At 40.2% G+C, this 21,046-nt stretch overlaps 1 protein-coding gene across 1 annotated transcript in view; it reads right to left on the reverse strand.

The window, feature by feature from the left end:
• Positions 1-20,657, reverse strand: part of AVEN (apoptosis and caspase activation inhibitor) — a 194,966-nt gene extending 174,309 nt beyond the window's left edge. Inside the window, exon 1 of the mRNA XM_022587552.3 lies at positions 20,261-20,657. Within this exon, the coding sequence (XP_022443260.1) occupies positions 20,261-20,506 (246 nt within the window). The 5' untranslated portion in view covers positions 20,507-20,657. The remainder of the gene's footprint in view (positions 1-20,260) is intronic.
• Between the last annotated feature and the right edge of the window lie 389 nt (positions 20,658-21,046).

The raw sequence follows: 21,046 nt of genomic DNA on the forward strand, positions 1-21,046 counted from the left end.
GGAAATGGACAGATGCTTATTTCTTTGGCAGAGCCATTTAAACTCCTTCTGGCTCTTTTCACTGATGGCAAAATAGAGGACTATAATGCAGAGAGGAGCCCAGAGAGTGGAGTTGGTTTCAGAGTTACTACAGCTACACCCAGCCTCCCTTCACTACTTTCAATTGTAATAGGAAAAGCATAAAGCTGCTAACAAAAAATAAATGTGAATATTTCCAAAATATTCTAATGCCATGCTTAAACACAAAATCCACTATTTGCTCACGTAACAAATATCTATTGAGAGCCTATACTATGCCAGGCACTGTTTGGTGTGCATGGAACATTCCCTACCCTCCTGGAGCTGACATTCTACTGTAGGAGTCAAACAACCAACAGATAAATAGATAGACAGTGTTTGAATAAATATATGCATAAAACACTGTGCTTTCAGGTAGTGACAAATAAAACCCTACTAATATAAAGCAGTAATGGCTTGGAGAAGGATGAGGGCACTATTTTATACAGAATCATCAGTGAAACATCTTCAGACAGAACATTTAAGCAGAGAACCAGATAAATAAGGGAGTAGGCCATGCTGGGATCTGGGGGAGAAAGGCAGAACATTCCAGGCCCTCAGGAGAGAACAATCCTGCCACATTCAAAAATCAGAAGTAAAGGGCTTCCCTGGTGGTGCAGTGGTTGAGAGTCCGCCTGCCGATGCAGGGGACACGGGTTCGTGCCCCGGTCCGGGAGGATCCCACATGCCGCGGAGCGGCTGGGCCTGTGAGCCATGGCCGCTGGGCCTGTGCGTCCGGAGTACGCAACGGGAGAGGCCACAGCGGTGAGGGGCCCGTGTACCGCAAAAAAAAAAAAAAAAAAAATCAGAAGTAAAGCCAGTATCCTGGCTACACTGCATTGAACTTGGAGGAAAGAGTGAAGGAATGAGGCCTAAGAGGCTCACAGGAGTCAGATTATGAAGAGCATTATAGGGCAGGGTAAGGAATTCAGATTTTATTCTAAATGTGATGGGAAGGCAGATCCATAAAGACATGAAAAGTGCAAGGTTTAATCTGACCATCTCTCAGTCCTAACCAGAAAAATTACTTTCAAACTCAGAGCTAAATCTAACATTCAAATCCACTTCATGGTCAGTCTTCACAGATCAAGAAGCCAATACAAAGTCAAATCACAAAGTTAAAGATGAATGAAGCATAATTAACTCACCCCCCAAAAACACATTTACGTTTCATAAGTAATATTCTCAAATGCCAAATTATTCCTTTTCTACTAAAAAACAAAATTGACATCATGGCTTTTTGTTAATAACAATATATCAATATTGGTTCGTTAATTGTAACAAATGTTCCATGCTAATGTGAGATGTTAATAACAGGAAAAACTGGGTATGGGATGTATGGGGACTCTCTATACTAGTCTCTCAATTTCTCTGTAAATCTAAACTCTTCTAAAAAGTCTATAAAGTCTATTTTAAAACTATAGATATAGTTATATATAGATAGTTATCTAGAGGTAATAGTTATATAGAGACATATAAAATCTCCATATATTGATAAATATATAAAATCTCAGCACAGGATATATGCTCTGAAACCACACACCAACAAAAGCAATCACCTTATCCTACTGCTATGAGTTATTTCAGTTGATACAACAATGAAACTGAAAATTAGCTTCAAATCAACTAAGCAATTAAGATTGCAGATCTTTCACTTTTTTTGAACAAGCACTGTCCATACTCTACCTACCTCTTAAGTATATGGACATGTTTAGAAAATATGTTAGGCATGCTTACCTCTTTAAATAAGTTCACGATAGCAATAGCAAATAATTACTATTATGGGGGAAATGGAGCCGGTAATAAGAATAAAGCAAACCCTAGGCAGATTTTTAAGTCAAACAAAAGGGCAAATGTTATATCCCAGAGCCTAAAATACTCCAGAAGTCTGAAACAATGGCCCAGATGTAGGCGAAGTACAGGTGTGACAAACCTTATTTAGCTCAAACACTTGGGGGATGCGGGGGTTATGTGAATATCTTAGAGGGGAAAAAAAATATGTTTATTATCGACCGCAGAACAGACGAGGTTTGTTTCTCAAAAGAGGACATAAGTTTAAACAGTTGAGAAATACAGACCATGAATCTTCCAAGAAAAGACAGGTTGAAACACAAGAGCTCCAATAACTTTCCAAGCAAAGTTTTCTCACACTTTATTAAATATATCACTTTCTGCCTGTGATAGGCAGAAGAATGGTTCCCGAAAGATGCCCCCATCCTAATCCCCTGAATCTGTGAATATGTTAGGGTACACTGCAAAAGGGAATTAAGGTTGCTAATTAGCTGACTTTAAAGCAGGGAGACTGCCCTGGATTATACAGATGGGCCCACTGTAATCTCAAGAATTCTTACAAATGGAAGAGGGAGGCAGAAAAAAAGGAGAGAAAGGAAAAGAGATGTGACCACAGAAGTAAAGTGAGACAGACCCTACGTTGCTACCTTCGAAAACAGAGGAAGAAGCCCAGGGCCAACGAACGTTGGCCGCCTCTAGAAACTGGAAACATTCTCCCTGGAGCCTCCAGAAAGGAATGCAGCCCTGCAGACACCTTGATTTTAGCCCAGTGAAACCCATGTTTGGATTCCAGAACCATAAGATAATCAATTTGTATTGTCTTAAACCACTAAGCTTTATGGCAAATTGTTACAGCAACAATAAAAAAAACAAATACGCTTCCTCTAAAAAGAACTCTCCTGCTTCCAGGAGAGAGCCCTTTTTAACCCAGTATCAGGGGGCGTCTTTACCACAGACGAGTGAAAGGGGGAAAAAAATGTGTCATTCGCATGTGAAGTCAACAATCACAAATAAGAAAATCCAAAGATCAGTAACTAAAAGAATTGATATATGTAAGCTACAACAAAAAGCAGACTGGGCTATTCATGTCAGTAACAGTCTGAGTGGTCTTAGTTTGCATTAAATTTCCCATCAGTTTCTTAATCTATTTCATCTGAAGTCTTCACATTACCCACTATAAAAAATACCTATTTATTTACGGTTAGAAAGTTAGCCGTCTGTATTAGCCATACAGACTGCCCAAACAAATTACCACAGACTGTGTGGCTTAAACAACAGAGATTTATTTCTCAGTTCTGAAGGCTAGAAAGACCAAGATCAAGGTGCCAGCAGACGATGTCTAGTGAGGACCGGCTATGTAACTTGTAGATGGCTGCCTTCTCACTGTATCCTCACATGTCAAGGAGAGAGGGCTCTGGTCTCTCTGCCTTTCCTGACAAGAGCACCAGCTCTATCAGATTAGGGCCCTGCCCTTATGACCTCATTTAAAATTTATCACCTCCTTACAAGCCCTATCTCCAAATACAGTCACCTGGGAATTAAGGCCTCAACATACGAATTTGGGGGAAACAGAAACATTCACTTCATAACATCATCAGTAATCATTATTTAGGTCAGAAAACAAAAAAGAAAGATATTTTGCCCAGAGAATATTCATTAGGGAAAACTATTAAGTCATATAAATTACCATAAACAAAAAGGAAAAAACTGGGAGTATAAAGCACTTCCAAATAGCATATTAATATACAACTTATATGAGTATGTTAATGAATATATATGTGTAGAGACAGAGAGGGGCACATGCCAGTTGTAGGTGTTGATAGAACACACACGGTCAGCTCCTGCACTAAAAAAGAAAGGTGCCCCTTTAATTTGTTCTTTTAAAATAAATGTGTATTTAAAGATATACCAGCTTTGGTAGTGGAGAAGTATAATGGCTATGGCACCAAAAGTCACTATATATATAAACTGCAAATATCAACTCAGTTTCTACAATACAGAAAATGAAGGAAGTAGCATAAACAAAAGTCCATATATCAGAAGAGACTCAACGCAAAATAAAAGAACAACTCCCTAAGTTTGCTGTTTATTCCACAGAATTTATTCTCTAATTCTACCTTAACTCTAAGCCACTAATGCTGAAAAATCAATGAAACTATATTGAAATTTCACAAATATGATAATACATACCAGATCTGGAGTTTATACTGCAAAAGTCCGTTTCAGGCAACATTTTCATCTAGTAATACCTACGTTAAGGATAAAATATTAAGCAGCCTATTGAGCTTACACATTTGCTAATTATCGTTGCCTGAATTACCCTTGGCCAAGACATACACACCAACAGTCGGAGATAAAGCCCACACACCCAAGAGATAAGAAACCCCCTCATTAAAGAAGATTTTCTCCTACAACTTGTCTCTCTGATTCCCACTCTTTTTTCCTCTATGGGAAAGACGGTATGATTCTAACAAAACAAGGCGAGGAAGAACACAAAAGAGAATCGTGAGTGTACATCATTTCTCAGATTTCCAGTCTGGTTTGAAATAATATCAACAATCTAGGAAATAGTCAAAATTGAGAAGATTTATAATCACAGTGAAGAATTTGTTGCTGTTGTTTTAGTCTACTCAGCTAAGGTTTGAACCCACTCGGGTTTGCATGCATTCCATGGTTGTTCAATCAATGACTAGGTATGAAATGAATGTTACTCCCGTTTGGAAAAATGTTTCACTGCTTACCCCACCTGCTGTTCAAGGTTAAAACTGCACTTTGGCTGCTGGTTTCACGTCAGCTGCGAGCAGACACACGTTCTGTGCAGCAGGTGATGCCTGGGAGTGGCCTGGAATTTTCTTTTCACTCCTGTTTTGGACAAAGGCACTGGAGTTCATACGTCTAGTTCAACCTGCATTTGACAGATGGCTCAATTGTCCTTTATTTGATTAGGCCAAAGAGCACTTACACATTTGCTTTTCTCTCTACTATTCACTGCTTATTTAAAAAAAAAAAATCCTTTAACTTTTGTAAAGAGAAATGAAGCATCACCATCTTGTGAAATGTCACTTTTAAGCAGTCTGCACTTCCAGAATGTGGACTTACAGAGCAAATCTGAATCTCACACGATTTTTTTTAAGCTACAGGATGATTTAATTGATTATAAACTATAATGATGACATTATAAAACTGAGTGGTCTCTTAAAGGCTTTTCACACTTAAATGTTTTATAAGTGAGAGAGAGAATGAGAATGAATAAATACTTGTTTGCTATAGAGGTCCCAATTTTAGAAAAAGAAACTGAGAAGGGAAGGTAAGTGGGATGCTAAAAGTTTCCCAGTCTTTTTAATATCACAGCAGCCCATTTAGAACCACTGATGTTTAAGGAACTAGAAACTGAGGTACAGAAGCATGGCTTCTTACAGCCTAGGGAGTACAGTGTGGTGAAGCCACACATGTAGACCTAGGATACTGGGCAAAAACCTCCATTTCTGTGTCATTTGGTGAAAATCTTAAATTCCCATCTCCACATTTTACTACCCCACATTTGCTATCTCTAAGAGCAATGAGATACATATTGAATAAACTAAAAAAACTTAAGTCAACAGATCTAAGGGATAAACTACAATTCAATATAGCCTAACCATTTGCTATATTAGAAAAGATATATATGCTTAATAGGAAAGGATGAAAAGTACATAACGCCCCTTGAAGGAGGGGGGAAAAAAAACAATTCACAATTCACTGTTTTGTTCGTTCATAAACAAAAAACTTGTCTCATCCTAGAAGTTAGAAACCTCAGGTATTCATTCCACACGACCAACTACCTGGCTATATCCTTTAAAAGGCCTAAATCCACCCAACTACTAATATCTTCATCTATAAAACTACACTTAGGACTTCCCTGGTGGCACAGTGGTTGAGAATCCGCCTGCCAATGCAGGGGACACGGGTTCAATCCCTGGTCAGGGAAGATCGCACATGCTGCAGAGCAACTAAGCCCGTGAACCACAACTACTGAGCCTGAGCTCTAGACCCCGTGTGCCGCAACTACTGAGCCTGTATGCTGCAAATACTAGAGTCTGCACACTGCAACTACTGAAGCCTGCACACCTAGAGCCCATGCTCTGCAATGAGAAGCCATCGCAATGAGAAGCCCACACACTGTAACGAAGAGTAGCCCCCTCTTGCCACTAGAGAAAGCCTGCATGCAGCAATGAAGACTCAGTGCAGCCAAAAATAAAATTATTTTTTTTAAATAATTAAAAATTAATTATTTTAACACTTCCAGCCTCCTTCACAGGGAGGTTCTGATCAGTTAAATGTAAGGATGGCTTTCAGGGCCTACGAAGAAGCAGTTCTAGGTAATTTAACTTTCTTTACTCATGAGTAATGCATGTTCATGGCAACAAAATAAAAATTCAATAGTACAGAAAGATATAAAGGAAAATCCTCCTTTTCTCCTATTATTCCCCAAAGGTAACCACTTCATGTTTCTTATACAGCCTTCCATTGTATGCCTATGTATGAATATCTTCTTTTTACACAAATGTAATACTATACTTCGTTTTCTGAAATAACTTTTTCCCTTGATATTAGACATTTTCCATATATACCCCATTCTTTAATAGCTACATGGTATCCCTCTGCATAGACATACCATGATTTACTTAACCAGTCCTTCTTAACAGACATTTAGGAAGTTGTTTCTAGATTTTCCTTATTTTAAACAGTGTTGCAAAGAACAATCATCTACTTACATTTGCTAACTATTCAGACATATTTGTAAGATAAATTGCTAACATGGAATTGCTGGGTCACGGGCTAAACCCTGATGTCAAATGGTTTCATTAATGAGTTGTATCAATTCCCACCAAGAGAAGGTTATCTAAGCATTGAATATGATCAACACTTTTTTAAAAAACTAGTTTTATAGGTTCTTTCTGTATATGCTTTCATTAGGAAGTTTATCTGCAAGGAAATTAACATAGTTTTTTTTTTTTTTTTTTGGCTGCGTTGTGTCTTCGTTGCTGCATACGGGCTTTCTCTACTTGCAGTGAGCGGAGGCCACTCTTTGCTGCGGTGCACGGGCTTCTCATTGTGGTGGCTTCTCTTGTTGCAGAGCAGGGGTTCTAGGTGCACAGGCTTCAGTAACTGTGGCACGTGGGCTCAGTAGTTGTGGCACACAGGCTTAGTTGCTCCACAGCATGTGGGATCTTCCTGGACCAGGGATCGAACCTGTGTCCCCTGCAATGGCAGGCGAATTCTTAACCACTGCGCCACCAGCGAAGTCCCTAACATAGATTTTTAAATATTTGTAAGCAACCAAATTTATGTTCCCACCATCTCTTTGAAGCAAATAAAGAACCTACAATTTCTACTTGGCAAAAGAAACAAAAGTAACAATAATAATAAAATTAGGGCACAAGAAATGCTCTGTCCTAGGTTAGTCCTGACCTAATTTTACAGCATAAAGAAACACTACTAAAAAGCTAGTTACTTTCATTATTCCCTGCTAGGTAAAAAGAAATTTTTTTTTCTCCAATCCCGTTATTCTATACATAGAACTAACACAGCACATTTTTATAAATAAATTCTAGTTTAAATTTAACAAACATGTACTCTTGTCAATTCATTAGTAACAGATTAGGAAATAGTTAACAAAAAACAGAAAAATAAACACTAAAATTTCTTATGGACGCTAACATTTCAAATATAATTTAAAATATACAGAACCATATAAATCAGACAGCTTTAAAAAAAACTTTTCTATTTAATAACTGACCAAAAAAATGGCAAAGATAAAAGTGCCAAGGGCTCCAAAGTATAGACGAAATAAGAATCAAGTTTGAATAATACATACAACTAATGAGTTTAAAACATAAATAGAAAACAAAATAGTGAAAAGGGGCGCTATACATATAAGACCTCTGGATACTATAATTCCTGTTTTATTCTCACAGTTTAAAAAATCTGTGGTTTGCATTACACTGGAAAGTTTAAAAGATTAGAACAAGGAAAATATAAAATCCAATGTGATTTAAAGCTCTTGTGTAGATCTGGCCCTTGGGAGAGCAATAACTTTTTAGTTACTGAGCTCTCAACCACCAATGAAGGGTACTTCAAATAGCATAACAAAGGCAAATGAAACATAAAGGGTTCCCCTGACCTGAACTCCCAAATGACACTGTCTGAAAACACACACTCTCTAGCTTGCTCCATTTACCTTCTAAATTACCTTCTATTGATAAATCCTATCACTCATCTGAACACCACAGTGCTATATCATGTACAGGCCTTCAAGTAGCTTACAATTAATGAAGGAGACATACAAGTAAATAACTGACTATAATAAAATGAAGACTAAAATTAAGTGCTCTATTTACAAAGTACCACATTGCTAACTGAGGAAAACTGGAAGCTTCACTGAAGGTGGCATTCGAACTAGCATGTGAAGATGAATAAGATTTTGAAAACCAGAGAGTGTGAGAAATGTAATATATCAGTCAAAGTTTGGGTTGCAAAGTATAGAAATCAATTCTGGCAAACTTGGGCAGCAAATGAATTTACTAAAAGAATTTCGAGTAGCTTATAAAATAGATGAGAAGTCTAGAGGCTGGGGGGAAAAAACCCCAAAAAACCCAAGCAGGAAATGAGCAACTGAGAACTCAGTCACCTAACAGAAATAGTGAGGATGCCATGATAATTGCTATAGCAAATAATCTCTAATTATCCTACATCTATACGTCATTTCCTCAAAATTCAAAGCCTAATAAAGGACATTATTGGGTCAACTGGAAAAACCTCAATCAAGTTAGATGATAGTATTGTATCAATTTAGCTTCCTGATTTTAATAATTGTTCTATAGTTATGTACGAGATTTCCTTGCTTTTAGAAAATACAGGGCTTCTCTGGTGGCGCAGTGGTTAAGAATCTGCCTGCCAATGCAGGCGACACGGGTTCGATCCCGGGTCCGGGAAGATCCCACACACTGCAGAGCAACTAAGCCCGTGCGCCACAACTACTGAGCCTGCGCTCTAGAGCCCACAAGCCACAACTACTGAAGCCTGCATGTCTAGAGCCCGAGCTCAGCAACAAGAGAAACCACCGCAATGAGAAGCCCACGCACCGCAACCAGGAGTAGCCCCCAGTCACTGCAACTAGAGAAAGCCTGCGAGCAGCAACAAAAACCCAGCGCAGCCAAAAAAAAAATTAATTTTTTTAAAAAAAGAAAATACATACTGCAGTGTTTAGGGATAAAGGGACATCATGTCTACCATTCACTCTTAAAGATTCAAAATAAAATCTTTAAGAAAAAACAAAATAGTCGGTGCTTTGTGTCCACCTAGAGGGGTGGGATAGGGAGGGTGGGAGGGAGATGCAAGAGGGAGGAGATATGGGGATGTATGTATATGTATAGCAGATTCACTTTGTTATACAGCAGAAAGTAACACACCATTGTAAAGCAATTATAGTCCAATAAAGATGTTAAAAAACAATAGTGTGTGTGTATGTGGAGAGAGAGAAATAGGAGAGGGACAGGAACATAACCTGTCCAAACTAAAGTGATTATCTTTCCGCACAAAGTCCTATGTACAGTGCATGACACCACACAGTCCCTTCACCCAGAGATAATCCCTATTATTTGTATATGCATCATCTTGCCTGCCCATCTTGTCATATTTTCTAATCAAAGTTTATTTGTAGAATCCTCTTTTCAAATGCAATGTATTTATGTTGCTAATAATATACAACTATAAAAAATTTGAATAAAGGGAAAGACAAAGTTCCACATAGTCCCTATATTTTCCGCACTCCAAACACAGATTAATAGCTTGATACGTATTCACACCCTCTCAGGGTTTTAAATGAATGTACACATCTTATAATTTTGACATAAATACATATTATCTTTTTTCCTTAAAGTCTTATCATGACATCTTTCCAGTTTTATATCAAAAGACCATACAGCAAAATGTTGACTGGTTATTTCTGGGTAATGATGTTACACATAATTTTTATTTTCTTCTTAGTATTTTTCTGTTATTTAACAGAACAGGTAGAACTTTTGATCTTAGGAGATACCTGTATCTCTGATACAAAAGGGAAGGAAAAGAAACAGATTAATTTTGACAACATAGGGAGGAATATTGGAAGAAGTCAAATTTGAGAAGTTTAGAATTGAAGAAATCACATGATAGAGACCATAATGTGGTGTGTATCAATCACATGTAAGTGAGTGTCACCCAGGATGTACTAAAAAATATAAACTGTAAATTAGGTGCCAAAATCTTCAGAGGAATCAATCATGAAAATAGTCTCATAAAATGATAAAACATCATATTTGACTAAATAATTAAAAATCATTCATTTTTGCCTACTTACCATACTCTGACTATATGTGGTCAATCCCAAGTTGACAGTTTCAGGAAAAAAAAAAGTCTCTCAAATTAAACATTAAAAAGTCCCCCAGGGCATTTTTTTAGTCTCAAGGGAATTCTTCCTATGTTTTGGCTCAGTCAAAAACACTGTTGCTGGGGCTTCCCTAGTGGCGCAGTGGTTGAGAGTCCGCCTGCCGATGTAGGGGACACTGGTTCGTGCCCCGGTCTGGGGAGATCCCACATGCCGCGGAGCGGCTCGGCCCGTGAGCCATGGCCGCTGCGCCTGAGCGTCCGGAGCCTGTGATCTGCAACGGGAGAGGCCACAACAGTGACAGGCCCGTGTACCGCAAAAAAAAAAAAAATTCTGTTGTTCCAGAGAACAGAACTCTGTCCTACACATAACAGCGTTAAGGGGAGACATGTTTTGTCACAAAAAGAAAAAGAAGTTTCCAACAATTAGAAAGAGTAGCAACGGCTGCTTCAAAAAACAGCAGGATAGAAGCACTTCCAGAATGGCGGAGTAAGGACTTCCGAATATCCACTCTGCCACAAAAGCAACAAGAACACTGACAAAAAATTGTTAAAACCAACACTTTCAGAACTATGGAAATTAACCAAAACTTTGCAACAACCCAATGAGTGTTTATTCAAGGAAAACAGCTAAATTTCTATAATAACAGCAGCTTGCTTATTCCAATCCCACTCTACCCAGCTTTACAATAGCCCTGAAAACCAAAAGCCTCACTACAATGGTGACTGTGAAAACCAGCAGCCTTGCAGCCACTGGAGAGGGTGGAAGAGCTTGCCAAACTCCCATCCCCAGAGAGCTGTCACTATTTGACTTTTCTGGAAGCTCTGTGAAAAGCTCCATTCTCAGATCTTGCTCTTTTTTTAAAATAATTTATTTTATTTATTTATCTTGGCTGTGTTGGGTCTTCATTGCTACACACAGGCTTTCTCTAGTTGCAGTGAGCAGGGGCTTCTCTTGTTGCAGAGCAAGGGCTGTAGGCGTGTGGGCTCAGTAGTTGTGGCTCGCAGGCTCAGTAGTTGTGGCACACATGCTTAGTTGCTCCACAGCATGCAGGATCTTCCCAGACCAGGGCTCAAACCCACGTCCCCTGCATTGGCAACCAGATTCTTAACCAGTACGCCACCAGGGGAGCCCTCAGATCTTGTTTTTATTTGAGCCGACTTAGAACTCACCCTGGGTAAACAGTCATATAACCAGGAAGTTTGTAAAAAAGAAAAAAAATCAGCAGCAAAAGTTTAAAATCATAGCCACTTGAGGCAGTGATACCAGGTGGGCTCAAAAGAGGCTGAAACTTATAAGGTAAAACTGGAGAATGAGATGCCCAAGAGGGCATTGTAAAGCTTTGACATATTCCTGAGAATCTAGGAGGCCATGCACATGTGCAAAGCTGTGGGCATGCCCAGGAAAGATCTGAGAAGGCCCTAATCTTTTCCCTCAGGCCAACCTTGAGGCTCTGCACAAGCAGGAAGTGAATGTTAAGGCAGAGCTATAAATTTCCTGATAGAGCATTGAAAACATACCCAAAAACACACGCACAGAGCCTCTCAGTAAAGGCTGGGAGACTTACTGCTTCAAAGCTTTTAAGGAAATTCTAAATGAAAAAAGATAATACCTTATTCAATAAGTAATACAAATTCTAAATATTCTATACATCTGTAAGTTCCTGTGTGTGACTAAGTGTAGTTTTGCATTTGACCTGCATACTCTAAGAAGATTAAGACTCTGCATGAGGGAGGACAGCAGCACGACTGTAGATAAAAGAACCACCTTTGACTGTGTTCATCTAATTTCAATCTTTACAACTTTGTAAGGTAGACACTCTTAGTCACCCTTTACAGGTAAGGGAACTGAGTTTCAGAAAGCTTATGCAACTTTCCTGAGGTTTTACAACTAGTAAGTAGGGGTTTGGAAGGTAGGTTTCTAACCGGTCGGCTACACTGCAAAACACACATCACTGACCGCCATGTGATATAGCCCCTGAAAGAAAAATGAAAAAACAAAAAACATGGGTGGGGGCTGGGGGGGAGGAGAGAAAGGAAGGAAGAGAGGCAAAAAGCAGAACTTAGGTGGGTTTTGAGAAGTTATACCCTAACTATTCATTTGTCTCTAAAGTCCTGTTATCTACCACCTTGAAACAATAATTCCTATTTGTCCATAATGCTTCAACTCTAATACTTAAGTTTTCAGAGACCTCATCCCACATGGGATCACCATGATGCCCTCACCCGCATGGACACCCATCCTCAGGCTTCAACAGCACTTTCCCCTCTCCTCACTGCCCCCACGAAGCCACTCAGGAAACAGATGAGGTGCAAACCTGAAGCTCCCCTCCCTGCCAATTCTGTCTAAAAACCCTCCATTTTAAGTCTACTTCCATACGGTAAAAATGAAAAACCAACTTATCTGCTTAATTTTTCCCTCCAATATACATAAAATAATTGCTCTTAAAATAACATTTTCTATTAACCTCTTAATTCAATGATTCCCTTGACTGTGAAAAAAAAGAAAAATACTTTTTAAAACTTAACAGGTAAACAAGGACCTACTGTATAGCACAGGGAACTCCACTCAATATTCTGTAACAACCTACATGGGGAAAGAATCTGAAGAAGGATATATGTATATGTATAACTGATCACTTTGCTGTACACCTGAAACTAAGACAACATTGTAAATCAAATATACTCCAATATAAAATAAAAATTAAGAGAAACTTAATAGGAATTGTTCTACAAAATCATAATACTACTGACATAAAAAAAGAAGCAGCAAACCAAAATACAACCTGGGAGTGGGGTGAAGGACAGTAAGGGAAAATAGGAAGCCAAGCTTTGCCTTTAGAAAAATACTCATTTCTTAATCAGGCTTTGCTCCCAGAGAACTCACAAGTTCTTCAGAAGCACCTGAAGTTTGTGTATCTGCAACAGGGATTAAGCCTTCTTCAGTAGTATAAAATAAGACTAGGTGTTAGTTAGTCCAAGTATTAAACAAAGACATGTTATTTTATCATCAGCATTGTAGTAAAAGAAAAAAAATGAGAGCAAAATATCCTAGTCTTCAATATCGTGAATCCAGCTACCGGGAGGTGAACTTTAGATTCATAATAGAACCACAGAGCCAAACCCATGATTTAAATGAAATTCACACGGCATTAGACTTTGAGAGAGAAGGCTAAGTATTTTACATTTTCCCAAAACGCAGCTGTTAATGGTCCTTTCAAGCCAGAGACTACAGACATCTAAATTTGGCGACTAATTATTTCACAAAATACACATCCATTGACAGAATCTCCCAGCGCTAGTAACTTCCCACAGCTAAATACAGAAATGGAGGGATCACAGCACTGATAATCCAAGAGTATATATGAATTTGGGGCAACAGTCCTGTCACCCCAATACTTTGCTTAGGTTAATATTAAAATGTGTTTGCTATCCCTCAGTATAGGTTTGACTTGGTACTAAAGAAATATGGATCAGACGTATTTGTATCAGTCCTTAATAGCAAGAAGAAAAAAGGCGAATTAAATATGTACAATGGAGAATTCATCCCATCAGTCTCTTACAAATTTTTTAATTGTCATGCTATGTGCACATACCAATGATGTGCATGGATGGTAGAAATGGCATCCTTGGGAGTACTGTTCTTTACAGAAATTTTCTTTTAAGTAATTTAAGGCTGACAGACATCAGGTTAGTCAAATTCTAAAAACAGCATCCTAGCAACATCAGGATAAAACTAAGCATATCAATTTGTATTTCTCAACACCCTTTGACAAAATCCACTCAAAAGTGTGATATTATCTATAACAATTATCAATGCACTGCCCCATGAAAACTCTGTAGAAAATATTCAGACCAACAAAGTTGTTGATTATTTCCATCCAAAAGGAAAAAGTATTAAAGAATTTATTCTTGGTACCTCAACACACACGCACAAACGGCTCTAACAAAAGAAAAAGAAATTTTAAAGAGAATGAATGTAGTGCCCTAATAAGTTAATCGGGAGCTTCTATAAAATAGAAATAATTGTGTCAGTATGGTCTTTATTTCTCCCTTTGGTATTTCAAAGTGCATCAGGAAATAGCGACATCTGAAGAGAAAACACCTTTACAACCACTTAATTTCTTAAAAAAGCCTTGTCAGTCATGCTGTGGTGTGGCTAAGACCAAATGACTTCTTACACAGCCTCTCTAGAGGTCACCTGCACAGTGACCGGTACTGTGAAACGTAATCACTACTTTTTCTAAAGAAAAAAGGAAAAAGCAGAAAAGGCTTACTACGTAATTCCCCAGGAAATGTAGCCGTGTTGAATTATGAGCTTGCCGTTTTCCATCCTAGCAGTAGTTTAAATCAGAGACAGTAACACTACTAAGAATGACAAAAAATTGGAAACCATACTCTGCACATAGTGTGAAACCCTCCCCCCAAAAAAAACCCAGAAAAACAAAAACGCTCCAACCTTCTGGGTGAATACATGCAATAAACTATCTTACTAAGGAAAGAAAAAAAAAGTAAGTAATGTGATTTTTTTTTTTTTTTTCAATTTAACAGTGAACAAGACAAGCTCCTGTCCTCTAGGACAAAGCAGAAAGTCAAGGGCTAAGGCAGCTCAAAGACGGGGCACCGAACTCGGTGAGAGAGAGGGTTCAGGTCACGAGGAGATGAGGGGAGAGGAGGGGAAATCATCCCTAAGAAGGAGATCCTGAACAGGGCCTTCTGACAGTAATGCAATTAGCAGAGCCTTCACGTATTGATTTCCTCTTTTCCCTGGTACTACCCTTTTTCACAGGGCTCTACATAGGCTCCTGATAGGAAGGAGAGCTCCTAAGTAATGTGATCTCAGCAGGCCTCTGATGGAGCAGGCATAGGCCTTGGGGGGCGGGGGGGGTCATATAGATTTTCCTAAGGGTTTTTGAACAAGCACGTTTTTAAAAGAATCAAGTTCCAGTTCCAGATATTCAATGTCCATAGACCTTCCTCAGAGCAGTCTATGTTAGAAATACAGGACACTTAGCACTTGAGGACAAGGCAACCCCTTCTCGGCCATTCTCAGTCTGACTGTGGTGCATTCCCTGAAGCCCAAGCAAAGGGTAATTTGAAATACAGGTGTAGATACTGAGAAAGTATTGAGCCCTTTCACAAATCAGTAGTTTCCAATTCCTTGTTTTCAACAAAATTGAAGGAGGACCTAATCTAGCCGTCAGCTGACAGATCATTCAAATGTTTTACAGTAATGATTTCAGCATATAATCAGAAAGGTATTCAAAGAATTGAGTGACACTTACATGACAAAACTCCAACCAGTCCCATCTACCAATTTATGAGAACTATGTTTCTCAGTACTTACATCTATAAAAAGAAAAATTAGGAAGAAAATTGACAGTGAATCCTGTCTCATTCAGGCAATAAGTAATATTCATTCATGGATACCCAACTAAACTCATTAGGGAAAAAGGTCATTTACATGATCTTTTTACATAAAATTTTACATAAAATTTACATAAAATTTTACATGTTTAACAACTGCTAATTAAAATAGATTGTATATAAATCAATGTGATTTTAATTTAATCTAAAAGAAAAATTTATACCCAAGCCTTAAGGTTACAGAACATTTTTTTAAATCACAAGTTGTTACAAGGAAGCAGGGTAATCACTAAAAAATTTTCAAGTTCAAAAATATATTACGGGCTTCCCTGGTGGCGCGGTGGTTGAGAGTCCGCCTGCCGATGCAGGGGACACGGGTTCATGCCCCGGTCCGGGAGGATCCCACATGCTGCGGAGCAGCTGGGCCCGTGAGCCACGGCCACTGGGCCTGTGCATACGGAGCCTGTGCTCCGCGATGGGAGAGGCCACAACAGTGAGAGGCCCGCATACCACAAAAAAAAAAAAATATATATATATATATATATATATATATTACACTGGGTCAAGCTCTAAGGGAGATGTGGAATTAAAAAACAAGTTAAAAAGAATAAGGAATAATGTAAGTCTTCTCACTGTTAATATTAATGTGATTCTTAAATGGATGGTGGTGTACAAACTTCCAGTTATAAGATAAATACTAGGGATGTAATGTAAACATGAGCAATATAATTAACACAGGTGTATGTTATATATGAAAGTCAGAGTAAATCCTAAGAGTTCCCATCATAAGGAAATTTTTTCTATTTTTTTTAATTTTGCATCTATGAGGTGACAGTTGCTCACTAAACTTATTGTGATAATCATTTCATGATGTATGTACACCAAGTCATTATGCTGTACACCTTAAACTCATATAGTGCTATACATCATTTATAACTCAAACTGGAAGAAAAAATAACATCGAGGGACTTCCCTGGTGGCAGTGGTTGAGAATCCGCCTGCCAATACAGGGGACACGGGTTAGAGCCCTGGTCCGGGAAGATCCCACATGCCTCAGAGTAACTAAGCCCGTGCGCCACAACCACTGAGCCCTTGTGCCACAACTATTGAAGCCTATGTGCCTAGAGCCCGTGCTCTGCAACGAGAAGCCACCACAATAAGCCCATGCACCGCAACGAAGAGTAGCCCCCACTCGCCTCAACTAGAGAAAGCCCGTGTGCAGCAATGAAGACCCAACACAGCCAAAAATAAAAATTTTTTTAAAAAAAGAAAACCTTGAAAAGAAAATTTTAAAAAATAATAACATCGAAAAAAGCAAAAGGTGGAAAAATAGATAATGATGGCGAATATTAAATGACTATAGTATTTAGACTCCATGCATAAGAATGATGTGACACTTCTATTTAAAAAGTCAATACAGAGACTTCCCTGGTGACGCAGTGGTTAAGAGTCCGCCTGCCAACGCAGGGGACACGGGTTCAAGCCCTGGTCTGGGAAGATACCACATGCCGTGGAGCAACTAAGCCCATACGCCACAACTACTGAAGCCCGCAAGCCACAACTACTGAAGCCTGTGCACCTAGAGCCCGTGCTCCACAACAAGAGAAGCACTGCAATGAGAAGCCTGCGCACTGCAACGAAGAGTGGCCCCCGCTCGCCGCAACCAGAGACAACCCGCGCACAGCAAAGACCCAACACAGCCAAAAAAAAAAAATTTTTTTAAATAATTTTAAAAAATGAATAAGAGCAGCTGACACATTAACATGGAGCAAGAAAGCAAAGATCTGACACCCACAATAATTGAATATGGTATCTGTATTACCTTAAAACCTATAATCATATCAAAACATCAGGAAAACAGGTATCACTCAAGTCATCCATACATCCGCTCTTCACATCTCTCAATCACTCCAGATGCAGTTTGGGGTAGTAGTTAAAAGATTCAGCTGTGGAGCCGAAATGCCTGGGTTAAATTCAGACTCCTTAATTTGGTGGTTGAGTGATATTGGGTAGATCACCTAAGCTCTCCTAACTGTGAGTAATCTAACTGTGCCTCAGTTTTCTCATCTCATACTAAGTGTTCAATAAATGTAAGTTATTATTAATATTACAGGGAAGAAAAAAATTTCCAAGGACTGCCAATAGGCCTTGACTTCCTCTCTGTTAACAGTTCATCAAAAATATTAATATAATACTAAGCAAATCCTAGTACTGGGTTTTTTTTAAGTTAATGATTGCATTAAGTATAATATTACACCTAGTGGGTATTCAATGAAGATAATTAGCCTTATGACATGCTTACCCAAACTCCATAGGCTTGGGGTTCATACCATCTATAGAGGAAATGATTTAAGAGCAAGAGACTAGCAGATGCAATGTACTCAACTAAGTTACCTTGGAGTATTACATATCAAGAAGTTGTTTGGTTTAGTTTTATTTTGGCCTGTTTTCCACTTATAAGCCATGTATCCGTAGTAGTCTACAACAGTAGCAAAGGGAATAGACAGTATTCAATTCTGGAGTTAGGTACCTGGTCCTTACACAGCTAAAACTCCACTGTGAACTTTTTTTCTTTCTAATCATTTCAATTAATCTCCATTTGGGGCACAAATGCACCACAGGATATGAGAGCAAGGAGGCCTCAGGCACCTTAATCAACCTTGTCCCACTTAGTCTTTAGGCACCAAGAAATGGTATTCTTAGCAAGCCTAAATAGGAAGAGCACTTCAGAATCTGAGATGTGGAAGTGACCTTACAGGCCACCAACCCAAACCAAAATGAAGGAATAATCTTTCCAACCACTCTTCATCCACCTCTGCCTAAAAACATGATGGTGGTAGTAACAGTGGCTGCAGCTATGCCCCAGGCACTGTGCAAAGCATCTACATTCACTGACACACTGAATCATTAAACTGTGCAGTGAGAAAATCCTAAAAGAAAACACAAGATGGAATTTTTCAGACCATTGTAGAAAAGGATAAAAGCCTAAAGTTTTAATACAATGGTTACAATATTAGCATAAACCAAAAAATACATTATTCATCTCTAAATGATACACCATCGTTTCATTCAATTTAGTTCAACAGAGACCAAATACCAAAGGTACCATTACTACAATTACTGTTAAAACATGATCCCTGCAACCAAGGAGTGTCCCCTTTATTCTCAGTAAAGCAGTGATTGGTTCACAAAAATGTAAGAGAGAAAACACAGTCAAGTCAAAGGCAGCTGGGTATAAATCCCAGCTCTGCCACTGGCTTCAACAGCTTAGGCAAGTCAGTTAACCTATAAAAATGAAGACTTTATAAAGTATACATATAAAAAATTTGTTATCAAGTTGTTTAAACAACTTTCAAGTTACTAAAAAAATTAAGTTGTAATAAAGTTATATAGGTAAATAATGTTATAAAAACAAGATGTGATATATAATGTGCACTAGACTGGTCAGTTTCCTTCATTTCCTGGTGAGCTGACTCTAAGAATTTCTTCATACCTCTCTCAAATTTTACTTATTACCTGCCTTAATCCTAACAAGGTTAAATATGGCACACTTAAGTTTTGTATTTTTTCCAACTCTACTTCTGTACACAACTCCTATCTTTAGGGACATCCTACCTACTATGCCTTTAAGATATTACAAATATCAATACTTCAGTAATAGGAAATTTAACTCAACCCAAAACTATAATAATTTTTTAATCTATGCACATGGGAATTCAAAATATAAAGAAAGTTTTGTACTACAAATGTTAAAATAACAGAACAGCTCATAAAGAAAGTAATTTAACTCCTTTAGCTAGGGTATCAGTAGAGTAACAGTTTGCCCCCAAACCATTCCCTGCTCCAAGCTCTAGGACACTTCCAATTATGAATGTGTGAATATGGCCGATTATAATGCTAATAAAATTGAGACCTGACTGCTGAAACATTTACAGATAGAAAATTCAAATAGACGAAGGCCACCGCCCCCTGATTCCTACACACATACAATGAAAGAGAACTATGCTATTAAAAAAAAAGAGAGAGAACTATGCATCCGATCCCGCCCCCAAATACTATAGAGTCCAGCTCGTCGGGGTCATTCTTTCACTGAGTAAACATTTATTATGTGCCTACTGTGTGCCACGCATTGCACAGGCAGTGAACAAAACTGACCCCCAAATCCCTTCCTTCTTAATAATAGGAATGTCTCCCTGTGAGGTTAGGCACTGGGAGACCAAGCCCTGGTTGTCCCTACCCCAAAAGGGTTAATCACACTGACACCCGCACCCGAACCCAACCGGCCCCCTTGACTTGCGGACACAGCCGCGGCCGCTGGGTCCTTTAATAATTGGGCCAAGACCTCTTGGGCAGGCTGGGGAAGCCCATGGCCTTGAACCTCAGCGCAGCCCAGCAGAGAGGGAGGAAGGGACGCACACTCACCCCCCACGCCACGTGTGCACCCCGGCGCACACCCCCGCCGCCCTCCGCCCGTCCTGCGCAGGCGCTGCCGCCGTCCGGCTCGCGTATTCCCTGCACGCCGATCGCGGCTTCTGACTCTGGGCCCGGACCCCCACCGGGCCTGGACCCCCACCAGCCCCGGTCCCACGAGGCCGCGACCCCGACCCCGACCAGGATCCCACCAGCCGTCGCCTCTTACCGGCGCACTGGCCCCGGCGCCCCAACCTCGTGGCTCTCGGCGGCCGCCTCGCGGACCTCCTCCTCCTCGGCCTCCGCGGCTGCCCCGGAAGCCCCTGCCGCGGCCCCGACGGCCGCCTCCATCCCCGCCGCCGCCTCTCGCCACCGCCGCCGGGGCGCCTGCCCGCTCGCGGTCGCGATCCCCGCTAGACCGGCCGCGGCCGGGTCGGCGTCCTCGGCCGCCCCGAGCTCCTCGCTCTGCCTGCATCTGGCCGCCGCCGGCGGTGCTGAGCGCGCGGGAGCCGGGCCGCCGCGGAGACGCCCTTGCCCCACCGGAAACGGGCCGCACGGAGGAGCCGCGAGCGACGGGCCCCCGGTGACAGCGAGAGCGGGGTGCGGGGCCGGGTATGAAGCTGGCCGCGGCGGGGGCGGGGCGGCCCCGGGGCCTGGCAGGTGGGGCCGGAACCTGGTCTCCGGCAGGGCCGGGGCCTCAGAGGAAAGGCCTGACCAGTAGAAGCTGCAAGTGGGAGACAGTGGTGTTCCTGGGGGAAGGGCCGTAGTATAAGTAAAAGGATGGGTTATAAAATAAAGTTTATATAATATGAATTCGTTTTTTAATTAAAAGAAGAAAGACATACTGATACGGTGTATTTGCCTAAGAAAAGGTCTTAAAAAGTATATACCAAAACATTAGTGTTACCGAGTCCAAGCTCCTGGTGCACGCTGCAGGACAGGCCAATGAATCCGAGAAATGACTTGTTGGGGCAAGGAGTAGACTTACTTGGAGAGACAGCAAACCGAGAAGAGG

This window comes from Delphinapterus leucas, chromosome 2, assembly GCF_059928025.1.
Source record: "Delphinapterus leucas isolate spDelLeu-1000000601 "Yukka" chromosome 2, BTC_Dleu_Yukka2, whole genome shotgun sequence".
NCBI classification, from domain to species: Eukaryota; Metazoa; Chordata; class Mammalia; order Artiodactyla; family Monodontidae; genus Delphinapterus; species Delphinapterus leucas.